Genomic DNA, 17,528 nt, shown 5'->3' on the forward strand with positions numbered 1-17,528 from the left:
TTGTGAAAGAAAAAGCGAAAAGTAAAGTGGAGATTTTGTGGCTAAAGCAGGAAATTAGGGAATTATATGCTAAAAAGAGTTGCTCAACACTGAACCTTACCAAACACATTTAGATTTGGCCAACAAATTTACAATACCAGCTCACTTTGAGGAAATAACAAGAGAGAGAAAAGGCATATACTCAGAAAGTAATAAAAGAAAAATGAGAGAAACAAAACAGAAAACTCAACAGAATAATCAACAGCTCAAAAACACCCACTAAAAACAATTTCAACCAACAATAAAAGTTCCATGACAGAATCGTTAACCGAACTGACATAAATCTTACCAAACAAGAAAAGAGCTTACTAGAAAAAGGGCCAAATCGCAGCATTAACACAAACATATCATACAAAATAATAGAAAACCTCGTAATAGAATCAGAACTCATTATACAGGAACAAGAAAGACTGAGCACACCAAATTTTAATGCAAACTTGACAAGAGAATTAGTAGCTACAGGAATAACACGGATAACCAGAACACACAAATCCACAATTATTTCTAATCATAAAATGTCAGAGGAAATCACAGCCAGCAAACTAAAACGAAAATTAAAACAGAACAATGCCATAGTAACAAGAGCAGACAAAGGGAATATTACTATAATTATGGATGAAAAAGAATACACAGAGAAAACACTAGATTTTCTCAAAGACAAGAACATCACAAAACTGATCAGTGACCCAACAGCAAGATAGCAGAAAAACATATAACACACTAAAAAACATAATACATTTTCAGAAAGCCAGGTAAAGAGGATGACATAGAAAAATCCAAAAGCACCCGCCCTAAATTCCCTACCAAAGATTCACAAGGATAACATCCCATTAAGACCCCTAAAAGCTCCATCCTACCACCTAGCGCCCCCCCCCCCCTTCCACACACACACACACACACACACACACACACACACACACACACACACACGCGCGCGCTACTGAAAAAACTGTACATGTTTGATAACAACAGAAGTCTGGAAAACTCAAAGGAGTTAATTGACAGAATCAAGAATATACACATACCGGGCACAACAACCCTCATATCATTCAACATTCGATGTACACTTGCATTACAATAAATGAAACAATCATCATCACACACATATCAAAACAACAAGGAAACACACCAGACACACACATCAATGAAATAACAACCACACTCAAGACCATAACATCACAAAATTATTTTGTATTCAACAAAGAATTTTATTCTCAAAATGGACTGCCAATAGCATCACTAATCAGTGGCCTCCTAGCTTACATATTCATAAACAACCTGGAGAATATGATCTTCAGACACAAAATAAAACCAAGAAACTACAAAGTTATATGCTGGTACCATTATGTTGATGACATACTATGCCTGATTGATGAAACAAATACACACATAGAACAGCTACACAATGAAATAAAACACTTAAACCCAAAAATTAACTTCACATTATAAACAGAAACTAACACACTACACTTTCTAGATCTCACCATACATAAAACAAACAACACACATAACTTCACAATATTCAGGAAACCGACAACCACAAGCACCACCATTCATAACCTATCAAACCACCCTTTGAGACGACTTCAGATTCATGCTCCACAGATTAAACAGAACACCCATGAACAAACAGAACTACAAACAAGAACTAAACACAATAAAACAAATAGCAGTAGAAAATGCTTATACTACCCATATGGTAGAAAAGTTAAATAAAAAAATATGCAGACAGTACAAAAATGAAAACACGCTCAGCACAGCACAGAACAACACAAAACACAAACAATGAACACACACAAGATGCAACAACACACACACACACCAAAACGAAAGGGTACATACTCACCTACAGTGACAAGACTGTTCACAGAATAGGCAACATATTAAAGAAACAGGGACTCCAAATAGGGTACAGGATGGAGAACACAACACAGAAAAAGATCAGAACACAAGAAACAGCCATGGATAAATTTAACAGATCAGGAATATATGAACTCGCATGCAACACTTGCCAGTCAGTGTATATAGGACAAACATGCAGAAACTTCAAAACTAGATACTCAGAACACCTCAGACCTTTAAAAAGCAACAGCTCCTATTGCACATTTGCTGACCACCTAATAGCCTACAGTCACCACTCAACTACAGTAGAAACACACTTAAGAATACTAAAACCCAGCCACAGCCTATACAGCAAACTGACCATTGAGGAAAACTTCCATATACAGAAGGCAATAGCAGAAGGAAAACAGGTTTTAAACAAATACACTACGCTCTGCAAGGGCACAGTATTTAACACATTAAAGGAACTTTACAAGTAAAAACTGCACAAATAGATAGTACACACACACACACACACACACACACACACACACACACACACACACAGAGAGAGAGAGAGAGAGAGAGAGAGAGAGAGAGAGAGAGAGAGAGAGAGAGAGAGATAAAATGCAAACAAAATTCAAATTTGGCGCCGAACTCTCTGGTAAACAAATGAACACTAACTGGACTGAGACACACAGCAAACCACAATCACACTGTGTTTTGGTGAGGTGAAAAGTGTTTTACTAAGTTATTTGTGGAAAACACTTGTTCTAGTTACGTGTGCATCACAACACCTCAGCATGATGTGGAGAAAGGAAGTGTTTGCCACACGAAAACGTAAGTAAACATGAATATAGGCGCGAAGACATGTTTCCGCACGAAAACGTGAGTAAAAACGAATATAGGTGCAAAAACATTGCGACAAATTAAATTACATTCTAGAAGATAGGTTAACTCCCAGCAAAAACTTCGTCAACATAGTTTTGTTGCAGGTGACAAAGCTACCTGTAGTAATTAACACACAATTGATCCAGAAAATTCATGCACGCCAGATGTAAAGCTATTCACAAAAAGAAATGATCTGTTGTTTGAACTAAAGTTGCACATCATTTTATAATCATTTAACAAAAATGTTCACATTGCAGAATAAATAAAACCAAAAACCCACTGATGATGGCACAGTGGTGCCGAAACATGTTTGGGTACTGAGAAAAAACGGTGTTTTGCATAACTGGCGGACCTCACATCCAACAATAACAGAAAGAGTTGTGTTGCAGTATGTTTTGCACACTGTGGGTCTGTAATAACTGTTCAGCATGACTTCCATACTAGGTATGGTGTGGATCATCCTACAGCACAAAGCATTAGACGATTGCATGAACAATTCTGAGAAACAGGTTGTTTGAGTAAAGGCAAATCGCTGGGCTGTCCCTGAGTGGCAGATGTGAAATGCATCTGCAATAGTTTCACAAGGAGTCCGCAGAAATCCGTTCATCGTGAAGCTCGACAGCTCATCATTGTCCCAATGTCCATCTGGCGCGTGTTGCATCGACATTTCCACATGAAACTATACAAAATTCAGCTACTGCAAGCTCTTTGTCAAGGTGACAAACAATGTGTGGAGTTCTGTGCTTTTGTTCTTGGCAAGATGGAGGAAGACAGTTTTCTGCCATGCTTAGTGGTTGGTGACGAGGCAACATTCCATTTAAATGGAAATGTGTGTAATGTAATGTAAGAATATGGGGTACAGAACAACCACATGAAATTGTACAACATGAGAGGGACTCCAAAATCTAGTGTGTTTTGTGCAGTTTCATGGGAAAGGGTGTATGGGCCATTTGTCTTTGCTGCGAACACTGTTACAGGAAACACATACCTCGATATGCTGGAGAACTTTTTCCCACAGTTGGAGAGTATTTGAATGACGTCATTTGCCAACAGGATGGGGCATCGTCACACTGTCATATGGAAGTGTGGGAATTTTTAATCCAAAGAATTACCAAACAATGGATTGATCGCACTGGACCAAATGATTCAGCCTTACATTATGGGCCTCCAAGGTCATCAGACCTGACTGCATGTGGTTCTTTCTCGTGGGGGTTTATAAAAGACATTGCTTATGTGCATAACAGCAGCTGTGGATGCTGTAATTCAAAAGATATGCTCGCTGCAGTGTGGGAACGATTTGAATACTGCATTGACACATGCTGTGCATCTCAAGGGGGCCATATTGAACACCTATGAACTGGTATGGAGGGAGGGGGGAACAAAACACTTGAGTCCCGTTCATCAAAAAACAAAATTCATTGTATATATTTTAGTTCCAGAAATACAGACCTGCCAAATCGTATGATTCTTTTTGATCCACCCTGTCCCTCCATCTTCCCACCTATCTCCCACATAAAGTTTGAAAGAAAGCGATCAACAGAAATACTTAGCTGGATTCGTTGCCATTTGTCTCCGTGTTCCACATCAGCTTTGTTACAATTCATGTAATTTCCCTTTTGTTGCCTTCTGATGACCTCTCCTCTGTCCGCCACATCTCTAAAGCACAAAAGTGAGTTTATCACTGGCTGCTTGCATTGATAGTGCAGTTTATTTTGTGTTTCTTAATTTTTCAGATATGGAATATTTTCTTTGGTGGTCGATATGTAGTGTTGCTTATGGGCCTGTTTTCAATGTATACGGGTCTTATCTATAATGACGTATTCTCAAAGTCATTGAATATATTTGGCTCATATTGGAAAGTAGAATACAATGAATCAACATTAAGGCACAGTAAAGAGCTACAGCTAGATCCTGCAAAAGAGTTTCTTCAATACCCGTACCCATTTGGAATGGATCCAGTTTGGCAGGTACGTACTGTGGTGTATTCATGTATTTCCTGTTTCTTCTTGTAGGTACTAAAAGTAAGACAAGTTGACATTCGTTGATGTACAGTCCATTTAGTCTGATTTAATCAGGTCTAACTTAGTGTCAATCACGGGCTTGTTAGTGATGAAAGTGCTATAATCTGTTGCTATTTTCACTAATTGAGTCATGGAACCTGAAAAGCTACAAATGAAGGTTTTTGTCGAAAATAGGATCACTGGAAAAAGAATGTTAGAAAACTTAATCCAACTGTTGTAGCACAAGGGCAAAGATACAGACATATATTTGGGAGGAGCAATTCCAATTCCCCAGATGGTTGTTCAGATTCACATATGCTATGTTTCCAAAACTCACTTGCAGAAAATAAAGGGCAATAACTAGACTAAGCCTGTAGTTTTATTTTTCTTCCTTGTCTGATCCGAGCATATGATCAAGCTCTGGTTATCAAAAATTGCATTAATATGTTCTAAAATAACCAAAGTATGAATGTATTTAATGAGTAAATATGCTAGAAATATGCACAGAAATTCTGCAAATATGTGCTGTGATGTGGAAAATGCATTAAAAATACAAAATACAACAGTGGCAGCTCTGTACAGACTGAAACTACGCATTAACATTTTCTGACATCAAAAACAATAACTTTATTTTGGTAGTGAACATCATTCACATAATTAATTTCTGGAACAAGATTTTCACTCTGCTGCGGAGTGTGCGCTGATATGAAACTTCCTGGCAGATTAAAACTGTGTGCTGGACCGAGACTCGAACTCGGGACCTTTGCCTTTCGTGCGGGCAAGTGCTCTACCAACTGAGCTACCCAAGCACGACTCATGCCCCATCCCCACAGCCTTACTTTCTGCCCGCGAAAGGCAAAGGTCCAGAGTTAGTCTCGGTCTGGCACACAGTTTTAATCTGCCAGGAAGTTTTCATAATTAATTTCTGTTTAAGTTTTCTGGGAGTAAATGTCATTCTTTAGTCTATTGAAAACTGCTTAAAGTCTGAAAAAGTTCTCTTAACTTAAATTGGTGTTCAGAGCAGCGGTGCCATTAGGAAAATAGTCCTTTTAAAAATGTTTCTTAAATTTCCCCACTAATGGTAATCGAACATGACAAATAAAATGTAATCCCCACCTTTTGTACTTTAAGAGAAACAGTGTACAGCATCACCTGGTTACTGCTTCTTGGTAACAGAATCACTTTTTCCAGAATGGACACAGTTTTCCTTGACTGTTTACTTATGCTAGATTACTGAAGTTTGATGTACACAATTTGCTAGGAGTTTTTGGTTTGCTTTGATGACTACGTGCAAGCTGTACAAATTATCTGGTTTCAGGGGAAGCAAAATCAATGTAAAAATTAGACGTTCAGATATTCCATCACTCACAAAGAGATTGTGCTCTGCAATTGACACCACCATTGTGATTATACCCTTTGGGGAAAAAATATAAAAGAAGTTGAAAACTTGTAGAATATGGTGTTATGTAAGGAGTTACATATCTTAATAGTTACTGTAAATACAGAGGCATTATACAAAAAATACAGTCTTATAATACATGTTAGTAAATAATAACCTTTGAAAATGTATCCCACGTTATTTAAGGTTAACAGCATCTCTTCGACCTAAGGTATTATTTTCAGAAATTCTGTCTATAGCATCCAATTAACAAACTAGTTTCAGTGCAGTTGAATGCCCTAGAGCTCAGTGTATTGTGACTGAAATATTTAATTTGGATATGGAACCACGATTAAGCAAAGTATCCATAAAAAGTGAGTAGTAGAATGAGCTGTGGTTGTGAATGGTCGTAGGCTGTGCTAGTTCACAGACTCCAATATGGAGGACATAATATTAGGCATTTCTGGCATAGAGAAGTAGCTGAAAGAGCAGAAAACAAGTAAGTTTCCGGGTCTGACATTGACACTTTCCTTAGCTTCCTAGATTTCTGAAAAGCATTTGACATGGTGCACCACTCCAGACTGTAAACAAAGACACAAGCATACAGAATAGGTTCCCTAATTAGGGAGGTATCAAAACCCTAGCCTGATGATATTAAATTTAACGCATTACATCCCTTTTCCCAGGAGTTATCAAAGATATTAAAACAAAACTGTGCAAGGATATAGAATCATACCTTGTACATTCAGTGATTTACTATTAACACTCTGCCATTCGGTGACACCACAGTGGTGCTGTGCACGAAATAGTGGTCTTCAGCCGGTGACACAGTGGTGTCATGAGCATAGTATTGCACAGTGGCCGGTTACAGCACTTCGGTATCTTTTGCATTCTGTTGGTGTTTTGTTTAACAGTAAGTTACACACGTCAACAAGTTTTTTGTTTTTATAAGTACTTGTGCCCTTTAATCATGGCAGATGAGAGACAATACGATTATTTATGATGAATGCGCGGATGTCTTGTCTGACGTTCTGGACGACTTGGCCGAATGGGAAGAAGACACTGGATATCAAAAAAATTAAAGTGATGAAGAATCATTGGAAGATAGTGAAATACATGCGAGAAGAATTCAGCGAACGCTAAGGTTGCCAACTGATTCAGATGAATCAGTCGAAGAAGACAGTTGTCAGACTTGGATTTACCGAGGACCAATAATAAATTTGAAGGATCTACGGGTCCAAACATATTTCCCAAAGATACACAGAGCGTCGAGGATATCGTAGAATTATATATTGGGAATGATCTATTTGAATATATTAGCAACGAAACCAATGAGTACTACAGTCAAAATTGCAATAGAAGGAAAGTGGATAAAAAAATATGCCAAATTTGTTGACATCATGGGACCTGAACTTTGAAAATGGTTTGGGCTTGCTATCCTTATGGGAATTGTAAATAAAGCAAGGATTGATGATTATTGGTCAACGAATCCAATATTTCTCAAAATGATATCCCACAATCGATTCAGACAAATATTATCAATTTTATATTTTTCCGACAACTACTACTACTACTACTACTACTACTAACTGCATAATGCCGCCCGGCTTTTCAATGTGCAATTCGTAATTGATTATTTTTCCAAAAAGTTTAAAGAAACTTTTAAATTAAGTCAAAAATCTCAGTTGATGAAGGAATGATACCTGATTCAAGATATATTCCGGCCCTGGACAGCCTTTAGCAAAAACAGTGATGGAACTATTGACACCTTCTTATGGAAAGTGGCATCACTTCTACATGGATACTTATTATAACAGTGTAGAACTTGCAGAGAAGTTACCTGAAAAGAAAATTAGAGTTTGTGGAACGATACGGCAAAATAGATGATTTCTGGAAAAATTAAAGCGCGAAAAAGTCAGTTTGAAGCTTGTCAATGACGGGAAGGTGAAGTACTCGCACAGGTATGGAGAGCTTCGAGAACTAAACAATACGAATGATCTCTACAATACATAATGCCACTTTCACTGACACTCCAAGAAAATGCAGAAGAACCAATTACACACACACACACACACACACACACACACACACACACACACAAAACCTGAAAGTGTATTAGAATACAACAAATACAAGAAAAGAGTGGACCAGGCAGACCAATATTTGAGTTATTACCCTATATACAGAAAAACTATAAAATGATCAAAAAAAGGTTTGCATGATCCTCTTTAATTGCGCAACATGTAATGCATTACGTACAAGTCAATATTTCAATACAGATTTCACAGATTTTTTATTGAAAGTATCTGATTCGTGGATAAGACTATGTACCTGTTGCTGAGTAAAAATTGGAGGTTGCCTCTACATCGCATACGTCTCATCATCATCATCCAGTTGACAGACTTTCTGGTCACATGAGGCAACACCAACTAATACTTATTTCTGTAACAAATAAATGAAAATGAAGAAACTGCTATGTATGTTAAAACAACTTAATGTGAAAGTCCTGTGGAGTTCCGTTAAGTCTTGGAGACTATTTTGCTGTGTATCATATGAAAGAGAAATACTAACAAGGGAACCTCCCCATTGCACCCCCCTCAGATTTAGTTATAAGTTGGCATAGTGGATAGGCCTTGAAAAACTAAACACAGATCAATCGAGAAAACAGGAAGTAGTTGTGTGGAACTATGAAAAAATAAGCAAAATATACAAACTGAATAGTCCATGTGCAAGATAGGCAACATAAAGGAGAGTGTGAGCTCAGGAGCGCCATGGTCTCGTGGTTAGCATGAGCAGCTGCGGAATGAGAGGTCCTTGGTTCAAGTATTCCCTCAGTTGAAAAGTTTATTTTTGCAAAGTTATGATCTGTCCGTTCATTCATTGACATCTCTGTTCACTGTAATAAATTTAGTGTCTGTGTTTTGCGACCGCACCGCAAAACCGTGCGATTAGTAGCCGAAAGGATGTGCATCTCCAATGGGAACCGAAAACATTTGATCGCAAGGTCATAGGTCAACCGATTCCTCCACAGGAAAACACGTCTGATATATTCTATACGACAAGGAGCTCCACCTCAATGCACGACGATTACCTGTGGTCCCACTGTTTCGTTTCCTGGGGTCTTCTTTTTGACAACAAGCTCACTTGGCTGCCTCATATCAGACTTCTGAGAATAGGATGTTTCCGTAAACTTAATGACTTTCGCTTCCTTGCCCACACTTCTTGGGGTGCAGATCGTTCCACTCTTCTCCACCTTTATCAGCTTTACTGCTCTCTCGCTTGGACTTTGGTTGTCACGTTTATGGTTCGGCTGCTCTTTCCACACTGCACCTCCTGGATCCGGTCCACCATCGTGCTATCCTTCCCTACTAGACCTCTTGATAGTCTCCTGGTTGAAGCTGGGATTTCCCCCCCCCCGCCCCCCTTCCCTCCCCCTTTCTGTTCCCAGCTTCTGATTTCTTATGCAATTGCTGTCCATTCCTCTCCCACTCATCCTTCCTATTCTATCTTGTTCCCAGACCAAGGACGTCGCCCAACTGATTCCCGCCCTGGGCGGGTTTAACGATTGAGCTCTGCCTTGCATCTCTTCGTCGTGATTTTCAGTTTCCTTCTTTGTCCTGTCTCCCCCGCCCCTTGGTTAGTTCCTCAGCCTCAGATTCGGATGGATCTCTGCCGAGTTCCGAAAGATTCTGTCCCTGATGGTGTTCCGGTGTTCCATTGTTTTTTCTGCCGATTTTATGAGAGTTTTGGGATGGCTGTTGTTTTTTATACTGATGGCTCCAAATCTGCTGATGGTGTGCGGGTATGCCTTCATGTCCTCTGTTGGCATGGAAAATAATTTCCTGCCAACTGCATGTGGGGTGTTTACTGCAGATTTGATTGCAATTTCCCAGGCCCTTACCTTTATTAAATGGTCCCAACTTAATCGTGTTTTGTTATGTATGTACTCAATGAGTGGCCTTCAGGCTATTGATCGATGTTTTTCCCACCGTCGCGTTTTCTTGGCCATCCGTGACTGTCTCGCTGATCTTCACCATGCTGCTTGTTCTGTTGACTTCCTTCGGGTCCTTGGTCATGTGGGTATCTCAGGTAATGAGCTTGCTGATCGTTTGGCTGGGGGAGCAGTCACTTACCTCCCCCCCCCCCCGCCCCCCCCCCCCCCGCCCCCCTTCTCTGTAACCCCTCCTGCGGTGGATTTACAGCTTCATATCAAACCCCACTTCGCACAATCATGAGCCAGCTCTTGGGAGGCTACCTCCCTGTCTAATAAACTCCGTGCGATTAAGGTGACACCTGTCCTGTGGCGTTCTTCCTTCCATCTCTCCCGAAAGGACTTGACCACCCTGTGTCGTCCCTACATCATCCATACCAGGCTGACCCATGATTTTCTTTTGCGTAATGAGCCATCCCCACTTCGTGGTTGTGGAGCCCTCCAGTCAGTAGCCCACATTTTGGTGGAATGCCCCCTTCTTTTGGCTGTGTGTACCAAGTGCAGACTTGCCCGCACTTTACCTTTAATATTGGCAGACTTTCAGTTCTAAGGTTTTTAACCTCCATCTGGAGTAGGGCAGGGTGGTGAGGGTTAGGGTGTCTCCCACTGTAAGCTGTGTTGGAGTTTCCTGACTCCCCTCCCTGGCCAAGATTCTCTTTTCTCTCCCTTTTACTCTATTTTTATCGCTTTTTAGATTTGGTTAGCCTCCTTTTAACAGTATGCACTTTTACATTCTAGCGGTTGAACGCTTTCGAATAGCAGATGGTCTTCCTGTACTGCATCAGAAGTGGGATATTTCCTGCCTCTAGCATAGCCTTGTGGTTGCCCACTTGCTGACTTCCCTCCTTTTCTTTTCACCATTGACGACACGACTGCACTTTAATGTTTTTTAGCCTTTTACTTTTTACCGTTATGACTCTTCTGAGATGTAAATCTGTCCGAATGGACCATCTTCAAAACAAGGGACTGATGACCTTCCTGTTTGCTCCCATAAATCCCAATAAACCAACCAACTTCTGCAATCATTTTTAGTGTTTCTCAAAACATTACTATGGGAGACATGACACATTCATTAGAGCACACAAAAGTGTCAGTCCATAGAAATATCTGATGCTCATGTCAAAAAGATTGTTGTTTTTACATTTTTCAGATGTCCAAAATTTATTTCTTGCTTTAAAAACTTGAACAAGAGTCTTCCTAACTAAGAAGTAAACTGCTTATTTTGAAGACATTTTCAGAAATTATTGGATGTAAAGTGTGCTCAGATAGCTGAAGCATTTAAGGTGATCACTCGGGAAGTGGGAAAACCAGGCTGAGTCTGTCTGGCACAGTTTGTCAAGAACCCATTATGTTGTTAACATACTTGCTGAGGTAAGTGTGACAGGACCACTATTTTTCTCTACACACATAAAGGGATAGGGTCAGCAGCAATCTGTGCCTGTTTACTGATGATGATGCTATGGTTTACAGGAAGGTGTTGCCATTAGGTGAATGTAGGAGGATATGAGATGACTTGGACAGAATTTTTGGTTAGTGTGATGAATGTCAGCTAGCTCTAGTTGTGGAAAAATGAGTTAATGCAGATGATTAGCAATAACAAATCCTTAAAGTTTGAATACAGCACTATTAGTGTCCTGCTTGACACAGTCGGGTCATTTAAATGTCTAGGGGAAAACTGCCAAGTGTCATGAAATGGGACGAACGTGTAAAGATTGTAGTAGGGAAGGCAAGTGGTCGACTTTAGTTTGTTGGAAGAATTTAGGAAAATGTTGTTCATCTGTGACCCATTCTTTAGTAGTGATAGTGTTTAGAATCCCCACCAGGTAGGATTAAAGCAAGACATCGAGGCAATTCACACTCTGGCTTCTAGGTTTGTTACTGGTAGGTTCAAATACACATGCAAGTATTACAGATGTGCTTTGGGAATTCAAATGGGAATCGCTGAAGGGAAGGTGACATTGTTTCTGGAGAACACTATTGAGACAATTTAGAGAACCAGCGTTTGAAGCTGATTGCAGAATGATTCTGCTGTATGGATAGCTAGATTACCGTCTATTAATAGTAAGAGGAAAAATCATTGTTCTGTGTATGAAATAAATCTGAATATACATACATACATTCCTTCCATTTCAGCTGGCTGAAAATAAAATCATCTTCATGAACTCTTACAAGATGAAAATTTCAATCATTCTTGGTGTGCTGCACATGCTGTTCGGAGTTCTTCTGAGTCTTTGGAATCACTTGTGAGTTCCTGATTATGTGATTTACTTTAAGTATCAGATAATGTTTTCCTCATGAACTTTTATTAGTGTGTGATTTGAAAAATATTGATAGTAATGGTTATGATATAATTGTGCCCATAGATTGTTACAAGCATTCATGTATGTGCGCCTTCATTGTGCCCAACATAGTTCACAATAGTGAGAATTACAACGTAATATTTTCGTGCCTTTTTTTTCACACACACAGCTTAAATCTGGATAAAATCATGTTCAATTTTTGCCACAACTTTTAAGCATTGTGGAATAAACTTAAACAAAAATACTCTGCACATTTATTACAAAACATAAAAGAATTGTTTACTGGACTCTTGTGCTTCAAATGATCATTCCTTATAGATCGTTGACAATTGACCATTCCTCCTGGGACATCGTACATATGATAACTAAACAGTAGAAACTCCAGTTTATAATAAGAACTATACAACAGATAGGATAGATTGCTACTCAATGTAAAGATGATCCATTGAGTTGCAGACAGGCACAACATGAAGACCAATGAAGAGACTGTTACACATGCAGCTGTCGACGAAAGCCTTTTTCATCAAAGAAAATGCACACATTCACACAAGCAAGCACACTTCATGCACACTCAGCCGCCACCATCATTAGCTCGAACAGAACACACATTTATTGGTTCTGTGAGAATTTGGCATGTAGAATACAAAACATGACAATCTTGAATAATTGTTGAGCAGTTAGTATATGCCTACACTGTAAATAATTAATGAGGTAACATGGAACATGAAAAAAAAAAGCTGACAACTTGTTAATATTGTGTTACACAGTATGGGAGCCTAAGTGCACTCAGTAGCTCCATAATACGCAAGCATCTTCGTGTACATAAAATACGTACAACCCAAAACAGATGAAAACATTAAGTACCATGAAAATTAATCAAAAAAGCAAGAATTATGTGTTTGCTATCAGCATGCATTGCCGTGTAAAAGATGCAGTTACACTGTGTACTAATAAACTGGAGATGTGATGCTATAAATGACACTGTGATTCTAGGGTTGGTCAACACTGAAGAGATTGTTTTTCTGATGTAACTTGGAAAGAAAACTTGAAACCATAATTTAGACACTCCCATTTAAGGCAATCTGCATATCCACATTCTCATTTGCACCTTCATTATTTAACGAGTTGCCACTCCCATGTACAATAAAACCTTACCTGTTTCAAGCAGCCATTATTACCGTATTTACTCAAATCTAAGCCACACTCGAATCTAAGCCACACCTGAAAAATGGACCAACTTTGTTTCAATTCGGAGGTGCGGCCTTGAATTTCGAGTCTCAAATTTCAGGTGCGGCTTAGATTCGGGAAACTCTTTTTCCTCGATTTCGAGTCTCATTTTTCGGGTGCGGCTTAGATTCGAGTGCGTCTTAGATTCGAGTAAATACGGTAACCATATTATTTCCCATCCTCTTGGTTGTAAAAAACATGTTTTTCTGTAAAACCATGTTTCTCAAAATAATCTCTGTGCAATGCGATGGGCTTATGCCAGTTTACTGGGAGTGCCTGTATGCCTGCATGTACCACTCTGCTGGTTGACATCAGAGTGAACATCCTGCTGCACCAATAACTTCACCATCTTCCACATACTTCCTGCGGAGTGCAAGCCGCATTGTGCCAAACAGATGGAAGTCGGAATGTGTGAGATTGTCAGTAGGCTGTATAAGGAACAATAGTCCCATGAAGTTTCGTGAGCAGCTCCTCTTGGATATAGGCTTGTTTTGAGGTCTCGGATTGTCACGGAGAAGGAGAATTTTGTTTGCATTTTTGTGCCGACGAACACGCTGAAGTCGCTTCTTCAGTTTACTGAGTGTAGCGCAATAAATGTCATTATTGTACCGCAAGGGAGGACACGAAACAGAATCATCCCTTCAGAATCCCAGAAGATTGTCGCCGTGACTTTAATGGCCGGGTGTGTGGCTTTGATCTTTTCCTCAGAGAAGAGGTGGCGTGGGACCACTCGGTGGATTGCCGTTTCGTTTCCAGTTTAGAGTGACGAACCCACGTTTTGTCACCTGTGATGATGATTGTCAAAAAATTGTCACAATCAGCCTGGTAACACGCAAGCAGTTCTGCACAGATGGTCCTTCCTTGTTCTTTATGATCTTCTGTAAGGTGGTGTGGAATCCAGTGGGCGAACATCTTTGAGTACCCCATCTAGTGGGTGACTGTGACATCACTATCAACAGATGTCCAGTTGAGCAGTGAAGTGTTTTGATTGTGAACAGTCACCCACCTCCACTGAGAGCGCAAGTTCCGAGATTGTAGGAGTCCTAGCTGTGTGCAGCTGCTGGCACGTGGGAGACTAGATAGGTTTGCGTAACCTTGTTGTGATGGTGACAAATGCCTTGTCCAATGACTCACCCTGCTTTTGTTCACTGCCAGGTCTCTGTAGACATCCTGCCAAAAGAAATGCAGTGACAGTTCCCTGCTCGGAATACTCCTCCATTACAGACACCGTTTTGAAGACTACATACAGCACTGCCATCTATCAAACTTGATTAGTTATGGTGGCAGAAGTGGCAATATTCCACAATTTCCCACAACAAATTGTGCATATCTCGACCAAAATTTGTGGAGAAAAAAATGTTTGTTGCATTACATATTGAATACACCTCGTATTTATGGCACTGAATGCTGTGTGGTACATGGTAAATGAAACAAAAATGCAAATGAATTGTTTCGTTAAGGAATAAACTTTAGAGGTTATCCGTACTCAGTTACCTCAGCTCCTGGTTAAAAAAATTAGAATTTATAAAAATGGCACCACTGCGACAACTTTACAGAGCAAATTGGTTTGCTTGTGGGGAAAAGCAAAAATAGTTGACATTACACAAGATGATACAGAATGTGGTCAGTTGATACATTGACTCACTTCAATAAATGGATTAATTTGGGAAACATTCACAAGAAATATTTAAATAGAGGCTCAGTATTAGGTCAAATTGACCTAAAAATAAAATAAAATAGAAATGATTGTGAGCAGTACATATTGGGAAGTGTTTTGGAAGAGAGTTTAAGCTTTTAGAGCATAAAGATAACATGACAGTGTTCTTTTTATAGCTTTTACTCATCAGGTACCTTCTTGCAGTTTGTCATTTGTGTGTGTGTGTGTGTGTGTGTGTGTGTGTGTGTGTGTGTGTGTGTGTGTGTGTGTGTGTGTGTGTGTGTGTGTTGGGGGGGGGGGGTGGAGAGGAGGGGAGGTGTTGATACAAAATGGAATAAAAACTTCTCAATATTCAAGTTGCATCATTTTGAATAAAATTGTTGAGCTTTCAACAGTTCTCTGCCATCATATCAGGAATAAAATTACTTACTTGGGACTGGCACACTATTCTGCTTATATAGGAAGATCAGCAGAATCTAGAAAATTCCACAGTGGGGGGCAAGATGACACTTTGTTTATAGATGGGTAACAGGAGGGACACGTACAGGGAGGCGGAACTGGCAGTTTCAAATGTGGTGTTGGTGTCCCTCAGCATGTGACACCATTTAGTTTTGCGACACTCTCCTGTGGTAGGTGTCAGACAGTGCTGGCTTGCCCGTGTAAGAAGCAGAACACAGAACCAGCCGTGACACTCATTTTATCCCTGAAGACAAGTGGTAGACACACCAATAAAAGCTTGAGAGTTTTATCTGATATGACACGGTCGTGTTCAGAGAAGACTTTCTCATGAATATAGGAAGCCACCCTGTAAATGCTTCATAAGGTAACTAGTAGGTAACAACATATCCAGTTTAATGTAATGTATGTAATTAGGCAAAAGCGATCTGATAGTGTGACCTGAAGTCTGGTAACTTGAAAATATACAGAAGATGATCATCTGGAATGGTTTTCAGTGGGATGGTAATATGAAGGGCTCAACAGTTTGTCAGAAGGAACTGGTATGTCAGAACCACAAGAAAGGTTGTTTAAAGAACACAAACATTACCTTTAGAGTATCAGTAAGTGTAGCTAATGGATCAGACAGTAGTAAAATTCAGAGCAGAAATGTATAATGTTGTTTACGTGTTGCAAGTGTGACTAAAATACTTATTTTCAGTCGGAGAGACTAAAGCATTGCAAGGTGTAAGATGTCTGCTCTCTTCTTCAAAATTTAGACTTGGTATGACCCAAGATAAGCCAAGAAGGGTGACAAAAAGTGCCCCCCCTCGTTTTCCTGTGGGTTCACATCAGGCAAATTTGGTGCCGAGACATGAATGTAAATTCACTATTGTGCTCCTAAAACGAATGTAGCACTGTTCTGGTCTTGTGACACCGTCGGTTATCCTGCTAGATGAAGCCACAGGTGGGTAGGACTTCCCATTTTAACATTTCCAAGTTTTTGACCCCCTTTTGAAACGTGGGGTCAAGCGTCGTCGTGCTGCAAAATCACTTTATCGTGCCTCTCCATGTATTGTGGCAGTTTGTCTTTTAATGCTCTGCTCAGATGCATTAATTGCTTTCGATAACGAGCACCTGTGATTGTTTCACTTGGTTTTAACACCTCATAGTACACGACGCCGAGCTGGTTCGCTGAGCTGGTCCCAACAAATGCAGAGTGTGATTTCGGAGTTGCGAATATTCGGTTTGGCCATCGACATGGAAGCATTGCCGGGATATTCGCCTGATTTTTTGCATTTAGGGTTATCGTAATGAACCCATTTTTTGTACCTGGTCACAATGCGATGCAGAAATCCCTTCCGTTTTTGTCTCTGAAGCAACTGCTCACAAACACACACATGCCGTTCAATGTCTCTGGGTTTCAGCTCACACAGGACCCAAGTTCCTTCTTTCTGAATCATGCCCATAGCCTTGAGACGTTGTGAAATGGCTTTCTGTGTCACTCCTGCTAATCGTGCCAATTCTTATTGAGTTTGACACGAGTCTTTACTCAGCAATGTCTCCAATTCTGCATCTTCGAAAACATTCTCTCTCCCACCCCTATGCCAGTCTACGACGTTAAAATCACCGTTCTTGAAGTGTTGAAAGCACTCACGACACGTTCTTTCACTAATAGCGTCCTTATCATAAGTACTTGAGAGCATTCGATGAGGATCAGCTTCTGTTTCTTCATATTGAAGCAAAATTGTAACACCTACTGCAAATGACGAGAATTAGGCTCATAAAC

General features: G+C 39.9%; 1 protein-coding gene across 4 annotated transcripts in view; it reads left to right on the forward strand.

Moving 5' to 3' along the window:
• The window catches only part of LOC126109883 (V-type proton ATPase 116 kDa subunit a 1), a 117,696-nt gene that overhangs the window by 89,831 nt on the left and 10,337 nt on the right, over positions 1-17,528 (forward strand). For all 4 annotated transcript variants that reach the window (XM_049914965.1, XM_049914967.1, XM_049914968.1 and 1 more), the window contains exons 10-11: positions 4,485-4,718; positions 12,254-12,363. In XM_049914965.1, coding sequence (XP_049770922.1) covers positions 4,485-4,718; positions 12,254-12,363 — 344 coding nt within the window. The remainder of the gene's footprint in view (positions 1-4,484; positions 4,719-12,253; positions 12,364-17,528) is intronic.

This window comes from Schistocerca cancellata, chromosome 12, assembly GCF_023864275.1.
Source record: "Schistocerca cancellata isolate TAMUIC-IGC-003103 chromosome 12, iqSchCanc2.1, whole genome shotgun sequence".
Classification (NCBI taxonomy): Eukaryota; Metazoa; Arthropoda; class Insecta; order Orthoptera; family Acrididae; genus Schistocerca; species Schistocerca cancellata.